General features: G+C 33.6%; 1 protein-coding gene across 1 annotated transcript in view; it reads right to left on the bottom strand.

The window, feature by feature from the left end:
* Window positions 1-9,095, bottom strand: part of LOC105619072 (rho GTPase-activating protein 100F) — a 62,147-nt gene extending 53,052 nt beyond the window's left edge. The window contains exon 1 of the mRNA XM_012200606.1: window positions 8,877-9,095. Within this exon, the coding sequence (XP_012055996.1) occupies window positions 8,877-9,095 (219 nt within the window). The remainder of the gene's footprint in view (window positions 1-8,876) is intronic.
* Between the last annotated feature and the right edge of the window lie 825 nt (window positions 9,096-9,920).

The following is a 9,920-nucleotide window of genomic DNA, read 5'->3' on the forward strand; positions in this document are numbered from 1 at the left end:
AAAGATTAGATAATATGATACGATTAGATAATATATATTTTTACAATTTTACACAAAATTATTATATAATAGAAATTATATGTAAGGAAAAGAGGAGGAGGCAAGTGGGATTCATAAATTTAACAAAAGACTTACAAACTTAATAAAATAAAGTTTTTATTTATTTTTATACATAAATAAGTAACATTTTTTTAATGTATAATATAATATTATAAATTAATTTGTAATAAAATTGTACTTGTATTGTTTTTTTGAAAAAAAAAAATAAATTATTGTTCCATCTGTGTGTTTAGGAAGTAAAAAATATTATAACAGTAAATATTATATCACAGTAAAACATTAAAATATACAAAAAAAATGTAATATCCACAAAAAAGCGAAAAGAATATATAAAATTTGATTTCGTAATAAGGATTACGATAATCTAGACAGTCGAGAATACAAATGCATCATCGATAATTCATTAGAAAATTCATTAGATAGCTGTAGCAATTGGATTAAGAAAAATACTTTTTTTTATTGCATCCTCAAAGTGTTTAAACAAAAGATCGTATCAACGGCGATGCAAAGAGCAGTATGCGGCGCTCAGCACTGTCGTTTCTTTCGTGATGCGTCTCAACCTCGCCTCTCGCATCCCTTGAACTTGCACGATGCAAGGTTCGCTTTCAAAGACTCGCTAGCGGATCCCTCGTCGCTTCTACGGCCAGACGTCAGAGGAAAGCGACGAGGGCGTATGCCAAGGGCCGTGATATTTCACGATAATCCGAGCTTGAGCATTCCCGAGTATTACCTTCGTGCCTTCTACTCGCGCACAACGAGTACCACCTCGTAATAAATAGAAATGAAAAATTCTGGAAAATTCGTCTCTTAGTGATTATTCTTTTTTAAAATAAACTCAAGAAATAATTTGTTTTTTTTTATAGAAAAATTGAAATTTCAGAAAAGTGACATATATAAAAATTGATGATATTATAGAGCAACATTTAATACTTCATTATCTTTTCCGGTCTACCGTTTTATAATTATACTTGTATTAATTGCCAATAAAAGTTTTATTAAATTGAGTATAAAAAGCCTTCTTCATCATTCAGCTGAATTTCTAGTCTGAATCTTTATATTAAATAATAAGAACATACGTTATAAAAGAGTAAAAATCTCTTAGGATCGAGTGTAGTTTGAAGCGAAGCTAAAATTGGATTTTATGAGGCAACTTATTGAACGACGTCCGTACTCGAATATACGTATGCGAACATATACATCATACATCATACAAAGAATATTGCGTTCAAGTCCTTTAGATCCATTTGAGATATAAAAAAATATCACGCTAATGAAGGACTTAAAATATCAAATGTCATGGGAGGAGGCTCTCCATCTTTTTATTCGTGTAGACTTATTATTAAGACTCTTACGTAGGTTGCTTTTATTTTTCGCGACTCTATCTTTATCGCATCAAGCGCGTCAAAATACAGGCGTGTCCTATGTTAGCTGTATTAAACTTGATGAAAAATTAATGTTTTTAAGAAGCGAGAAATTAAAAATCATATCAATATTGTGTATTTAAAATTGTAATATGAATAGTTAAATATAAAGTAAATAGGAAATAAAGACCTTAAACGGTCAAATTGGATCTTTAGTGTTTAAATTGAATTAAATGAAATAATTTGTGAATTTGTATACATATTTAATCCTGCAAATTGCACATCGAATTTAATTTTTTACTGTCTTGTAATATAACTAGAGTAGGGGAGATCAGGGCTGCTTGTCATACAGGATTGATTGTCAAAATACTAACTCATACAGGACATAACAGAAAAATCTTCTTTCTTTGATTGTAGATTGCTGATATAATATTCATTTGTTATGTAGAATGATTTACACTACAAGCATTGCATATATTATTTATAACGATTTTTAAGAAAATGAAGTTGATGAGTAAATTTTTCTTATCACCTATTTTGCCTGACAAGTCTTTATTATTAATTATTAATCGCAATATCCCTGTATTCATAGAAAATGACATGTCTTAGAAAATCTATCTATGCTACAATTAATTATCCTGACAAAGTTTGTGAATCTCTTTTATTAAAAATGACTATGTGGGGTAGACCAAAATGAGAGGACGTTATATTTCATAAAATATATTTTTTTATTTCATAAATATATATTTTTTATTTTTCATATAAAAATTACGGTACAAAATTATATTATTTTATGTATTTTTACGTATTTTATGATTAAAATGACTATTTTATTTGAATTAATACCTTAATTACTATTATTTCTCAAAATATAAAACTGATATTAAAATAAAAATTGTATTTTTTATATGTGTTGTCCATAACAAATATGCTACTACCAATCCTAGAATGTGTGATAATCAATCCAGAACACGAGGTTTGAAGGGTGAATTGTCACATTTCCGCAGCTTCTTTTAAAATCAGATAATTTATTTTTATGATATGAGTAATATTTTTTTAATCCTAAAGGATACACATAAATATATTATAATATACATAATATTTCAAAATCAAGCGTTCACTTTTTTCTAATCAAAAACTGTGACAACCGGCCTCAGTCTCCCCTAGTTATATCATAAATTAAATTAACAAGCAATTTAATAATATTGATGGTGATAGGCATCTTAGATAGATCTTAATAATCTGATATCGATAAGCATCTTAAAACCTGTTAATAATTTTATTGTGAAAAATATTACCTCAGTTGGGATTCGAACCCGGATCTTCTGTATTCGAATATACATGACAGGGAATTTTGCAATACCATTTATCTAGATACGGTGAATGCTAAGATCAAGTTATCTTCTTTTTAAGAACTAATTAAGAAAAAATAACATGATGTTAACGTTCATTATATCTAGATTCACGTTATTGCAAAAATCCCTATTATTGTCATAATATACGAAATGAAAATTAACACGAAAAGGAGTAAGAGGCTTGTCGAGAAGAAAGATTTCTCTGTAACAAAGACTCCTAAATTATATCCTAAATAGTTAAGAAAGAGAGAAATCGTCGGAAAGCTATTGTGAAAAATTATTCTATAGAAATGGGGAATCCAACGGGCGCGAGAGAAAACAAATTATGCAGATTATGTCAGCTTCTTCGATGCAAATTTAGAGTCAATCTCTCCTCGACGAGACGCCCAGTGATGCATTTTGACGCGCCAGTCCCTTCCCCTCCCCTCGTCTGGCCCCCTTTCCCCTCAAAACGACTATAATCCGCATACGCGTTCGTGTTTTAATTGCGTTCGGCAATCACGTCGCATGTACGTGTATATAAATAAATTCCCCTCCCCCCCTCTCCCTTCCAGACTCTCCACTATTTTCGGCGACTTTCCGGTCGCGCTAACTGAAAACGCGCTCAACCATGCCTCTCCTTTCCCTTCATCCCCTTCCCCCATCGATAGAAGAGAGCATAGGGCCCGAATAGAAAATGTATGCGCGTTTATTTCGTTCGGGTTACGGGCACCGATAGAATGCAAAATAATGGCAACCTGCCGGATATTTGCGGGCGCAACTGTGACAAATATATCAGATAAAGCCCCCTCCGCACCCGTCACCTTCCTCTCGTCCGCCATTCTGTCCCGGCGCCGTGCCGCGTTTCGTATCTCTCTATATTGATTTACCGCGAACTGATATGTATACTCCGCCGATATCATATTTTCGATCCTCGTGAATGCGTACCCCACGATGATATCAATTCGAGGATCCCGGCACGCCCGCGCCGGCTACCGATGAGAGCTCGACACGGCTTTTATTACGAGTAAGGGGTTGTGCCGCAATCAAAGAAATTTAGAAACAGGGAACGCACTGAAAAAAAATTACTAAATCCTAATGTATTTATAATATCACTGAGAGACCCAGTGTGTAGTCAGCGCATACAAAAGTTACATATATTATAGACCAGTATTCATAATGGGTTCTTATTTCAAGACCTTGTCTTATAATAATGTCTTAAGATACTAATGCGACTTTCTGATTGATTCGTGACATCTCAAGATAGAACTTAAGACGGTCTTGAATATATGAACCCTGACTATGAACACCGGCCATAGTGTATAGTCCCGGGGTTAAACTACTTTGTAAGCATGCCGCATTTTTATACGTGATTCCTGCAAGTGTATTCTTCAATTTTTTTTCTGGAAAAACATCAGACTCCACAGAACGAGGTCATAAAATTGCGATTGAAATCGGAAGGCTATATTCAAAGAAACAACATAAAGCCGAAGAAATTTTCATCAACGAATTAGATTTATTTATAGATGCTTCTATTTGACACTTCTAGAACTATCAGTGAAGTATTAATCATAAATAGATGCATTATTTTAAACGTCGGTATTTATACCTACGTATTTCAAGGCAGAATTTTCTTTCAGCGCACAATGATTAATCAGATTGTAAATGAAGTAAATTTTTAATTAGGATAGGAAAGTAGTCACAGCACTCAAAGTATATTGCAGAGACTCATAAAGTGTACGTTTCGAGGTATGATACTATTGACAATTGAACTTTCGAACTAACCCTCGACATATCGGAAAACGTTAGCCTTTTTCAAGCCGGTTGATAGAACGTATCGTTCTCCTTTATTAAATCATCGCACTCGCCTCTCGTGTCTCGCAGCTTCCACGACAGCTACGCGTGCTGGACAATGATTGCCTGTATATTATTAAATTTTAATACAATTTACTCGATAAATAAACCTGCGTAATTTAATTAAATTTTTATTCCTGTTACGTCAATTCCTGTCAGACATTACAAAATGATATGTCGTAATATGGAATAATCACGAATAACAGATGCAAATGTTTTTTTTTCACGTTTAATATAAAACACATTCGCCTTAAACATCATCTTATTTCTAATATTGGAATAAATCCAATATTTATTTTAAATATTGGAATATTTCCAATATTTATCTTGAATGTCGTTCAAATAAAAAAGAAAAAAAAGAAGGAAAGAACGAGAATTCAAGATTGTAAAAATGTTCGTGAAAATTCATAAACTTCCGACGTTAATTCCGCGATTGTATCTGTAACAGTACGATAATATGATATCGCGTGCGATGTATCTTATGAAGTTTACATAGCGCGACTGCGTGATAAATCCAGTTGCAACACTATCCTCGGAACGTCCGCCGATATCGGGTCTGCGGATGCACGTGGCAGCCGATGGTAGCCAGACGCGCACGTGAGAGCGCGTGACATTAACCCGATTAATCCCGACTTCGCCGATGCGGACCGTGTTCGACGCGCTCAGACGATCCATGTGGTGTAAATCGAGCGTGGTTGGTACTTGATCGCGAGAAGCAAGCGATGAAAAGGCACGATCTATCTTAGATAAATTAAACGCGTTTTTGCACTGAGAGAAAGGATTTTGTTAATTTAGCAAGTCAGTACCTTTAACCAGTGATCGGTAAATATGTGACAACAAATTTTGTTGTTGTATTTGCTGCTAGTCTGCTATACCAACTAATTATTAGTAACAGAAGCAAACTATATCTAACCTATCTTTTGGATAGATTTTAGGCTTGTTTACATAGAATTCATAGATGAAGTCTTAAGTCGTAGGAAATCGACTAAGCACAGTCAAATGTAGGGAGAATACTTAGAATTGGTCAATTTCTTACGATTTGGGATCCTGCAATCGTCTACGACTATATTTTATATATATATATATATATATATATGAGTCTTCTATATTATATATATATATATATATGAGTCTTTTATTTGCTAGCGATACTATTAATTATTTGTTACATTGATTACGAATTAATTTGCAATCGTAACAAATCAATCAGTTTTTTAATAAATATCACATTTGCTTTCTCTTGATTTGTTCCTGTAACAAAATCATCTCTCTCAGTGCAAGCACTGCACTGAGGACAAGAATATACGGTCCTTAAGCGTTCGGAGAGAGACGTGTTAGCGCTATTCGTGTCATTCTTTGTTTTACGTGTATTAAACATGTATTAATGAAGATGGAATGACAGAAATAGCGCTAATAGCATCTCCCCGAACGCATCACTAGAAATAAGAATCTAGCCAATCTTGTCCTATTCTTGATTAGCTTGATGAAAAATAATAGAAGCAATCAAAAGATGATGATTGAGCATGTGAAAAAATTGAAAAGCAGATATGTAAAATGCCTTCTATAATTGTGCATATTTTAAGTGCACGTATATGCATGTACACAGAAAAAAAAATTTTCTCTGCCGTAGCTAATTTTAGTTTGTTATAATATATTTGCTGTTGTAACTATAAATTTATAAACTACAGCGAAATGGTTTGCTGTTACTGCTATAATATAGATATAAGATTAGTTACGATATATTTTAGCTGTCCATATTTTACATCTGCCATTTAGTTACCAATTGCAATTTTTGATTACGACAGCTACTGTTTTTTTTCTGCCATTTTTAATCAAAAAGATAATTAACCAAATTTTTACTTCTATAAGAACTTTAGGCAAAAGCACACGATAGATAAAGTATCGATTGTTGTGTTATGAAATAACTAAAAGAAAGAACCCTGAATGAAATCTCATTCTTAAAAATTGAACCACTTTTTTTAACATTGCCTCTATTATCACTGTTAGAATTAGATTTCATTTCAAAAATTTTAAAGAGTACGCGATTACATTGCTAAGGATTTTCTAGGAACGATATTAAATCAATTGACATTTTATCCAACGTTTGCTTTTGCTTTCAATCACGATATCAATGATCAGTACGTTAATAACAATGCTTTCTTTCAATAATTTCTCGGATATTCGAATTTTAGATCGTCGCATCGTTATTTTCGTTATCGAAGCGAGATCTATTGAAAACTCTAACATTTAAATATGCTTCACGCTTGTAGAATTACAGATATTAATTTTAAGAATAATATCTTTTACACTTTAAATTCGAGAAAAAAAGGAAAACAATTTATATATAGTATGTTAAATCGCAATACAATATTTTTTAATGTTAAGGTCATGTATTGACTTAAAGCTCCGATTCCGAGGGTAGATCTTATCGTGAAAGGAAAAATCGCGTGACCGGCCTGACACGATGGAAGCCCTGACGATTTATCGAGACAAATTGAATGGACAGCAATCCGAAGCCGGTATTCGACAACGATGTACTCGAATAACTTTGGCTTCATCCTTTCGATGCCGCCGTTTCTCAGTTCGCGATATACAATACACGGATAACGAAGAAGGAGGGTTGAAAATTTTGTTTAATCGCTTCTGATATCGTGTACATACAAATGTACCTTTTCTTCATTTCTAACATCACATCAAAATTCCACTTTTTAAAAATGGCGATGGAAGATTTAAATTCAGTTTGAAATAAGAGAAAAGAAAATAATCCCTCACTCTCATGCTCGCAAATTATAATTATTTATACAATCATTTATTTTTCACGATTATAAATGAACATAAAGCTCTTAGAAAAATTTTAACACTCGTTACAAATCGGAGCGCATTAAATACTACTAAAATACATTAAACACTATTAAAGAAGCCTAGCGATTGTGTTATTCTCATTGTAAATACAATTCTCATTGTAAATGCGTGGGAACGTTTCATCGAATTATTTCAGTACTGATTTAAAATCTAGTAAAACTTTCTGTTTCTTGCCAAAATTAAGCTCTTCGCACGGAGCGTGAAAGAGTTAATACCGAGAAGTGAAACTTTCAATGGATTTTACTTCGGGAATAGATAAAATCTCGCTCTTTACAGATGATTCTGAGCGACGAGTTATTTTAACGGAAACTTGATTTAACGCTTGAATAGTATCAATTACATATTTGACATCGAGATTCAAGAGGATTTCCCATTGGGAATAAACTTAACGGAAAGTAGAACGCGGTGAATGCATGACGGGGCACCCCGCGGAGAATGTAAAATTATAAACGTATGCTCGTATACGAATAACTTTTGCACCGTTGGCAACGCGTAATATTGTATCGGATAAAAGTTGCGATATGAATGAACGCGTGATGGACATGCTGGATGATTCACGTCTGCCCTTTAAATGTACATGAAATGTGATTCAGGCATGATACGAACGTCGGAATCCTCGAGAATCAAGGGCAGACACGCGTGAGAGAAAATTTCCGTGACGTATAGCGTATACGGACGTTCCTAAAGATCTCTTTTTTTTCACTGCAAAGCTCACTCCAACGCAATCTTTAATGTAAAATTCCGCGCGGGGGTGAATTCTTCAATCGGATTCAAAAAATGGACTTTGACGCATTCTGATTTGGCTCGAATCCATCATTTGTTGGCAAGACATTTAAGTTAAGATCTTACGCACGTAAAATTCCTAGCGTTAATTCGTTCTGTCAATATTTTCGCTGAGTCGACTTGGAAAATCTCTAAGGTGCCTCTAAGATCTGTTTCTATCAACATAGATTAACTTTAATCTCGGTTCAACTTACTCATCATCTTTTTCTGATTTTTAAAATCAGAAAAAGATAAAAAGTAAATTAAACTGAGATTAAAGTTAATCTATGTTGGTAGAAACAGATCTTAGAGGCACCTTAAAGCTAATCTATGTTGGTATAGAGATAAACATAAGCGATCTACGTCCATTTCTACCAATGTAGTTTAATTTTAATCTTCATGATTCAATTTCATCTTTTCCTAATTTTAAGAGTTAGAAAAAGACAGAGAAGTTAAACCGAGATTAAAGTTACTCTACATCGATAGAAACGGGCATCAGAGATGATTTCGCAGAGATCAAAGTTGCGTTCAAATGTTTGAGGATTGCGATCTTTAAGAGTTCAAGGTACCTTCGCTGTTTATTACGATCGATATGCAATATCCAATCTGAGGTATGTTAAATCTTGCGTTATACTGCACTTACTTTCCTGCGGCCGCAGCAGAGCATGGCTGCTGCGCTGCAGCTGCGGCGAGCCGTTGACGAGAGTTGAGGCTGATGACAGACGTAGCTGAGTCGTGCGCCCCCTTCCCGCTGCAGCTGCACCACGCGCACCTGCAGCTGCACCTGCTCCCGCTCCCGCTGTCCTTGACCGACACCGACTCGACCACCGTACTTGATGCGCACGTGTTTTCGCCACTGCATGAGTTCGGTGCGTCATGCCCTCTTCCTGAAATCACGACGACAAGTTGAGTTAAAGTTGCGTGTTTTTAGGAAGATTAAAAAAAAAAGAAAATCAGTGTGAAGTTTCCTTTCTTTATTGTAAAAATAAAATCAACTCTCGAAATCTAAATATCAGCTCGTTATTGTAATAAATTCAAAAAAGATTAATTAGAGGTCAAAAGACCTAAATATTGGATTAGAACAAAAATTTGTAATATTATTTTATTTGAATTATGTTTATATGTTAAAAAAAATTATATAGCGCAGTTATACTGCTCGATATGGCCAAGTTTTAGCTCCAAGAATTTGTTGTTTAAATTACAGTAGGATTTTTAACGGAGTTAGGAGTAATTAAAGTTAAAATACTCTTTTCAGTTAAGAAGATCCATGATAACTCGATTAACAAAAAATCTTACAAATATCGGTAAAAAAATTATTTTGTAGGAAAACTTCAGCTTTCACGTTAGAAAGTCAAAAAATTTTCACAAGTTTCTTTTTAGCATATGACAGGTTCGCAAAGTGAAAAGAAAATTTTCTGTTTTGTTCAGCTCGTAATTTTCCTTATGTAGAAACTTACAGAAACTCAAATGGCATAATAATCTTTCAAAAGTAGAGATTTTAAGATTTAAAATTCTTTCTTTTAATTTAAATTTCATTTATTTTTAATAAAGTTGCACAACTGCTTGAATGTTGAAGTTCTAGCTTTTGTACCAGCCTAAGAATGAATATATTATATTAATAATTGTGTACCGTAAACAGAACAAGTTTCGACTTAACTGCAGTCTTTATCTATGAAGAGTATATTTG

This window comes from Atta cephalotes (genome assembly GCF_000143395.1).
Source record: "Atta cephalotes unplaced genomic scaffold scaffold00001, whole genome shotgun sequence".
NCBI classification, from domain to species: Eukaryota; Metazoa; Arthropoda; class Insecta; order Hymenoptera; family Formicidae; genus Atta; species Atta cephalotes.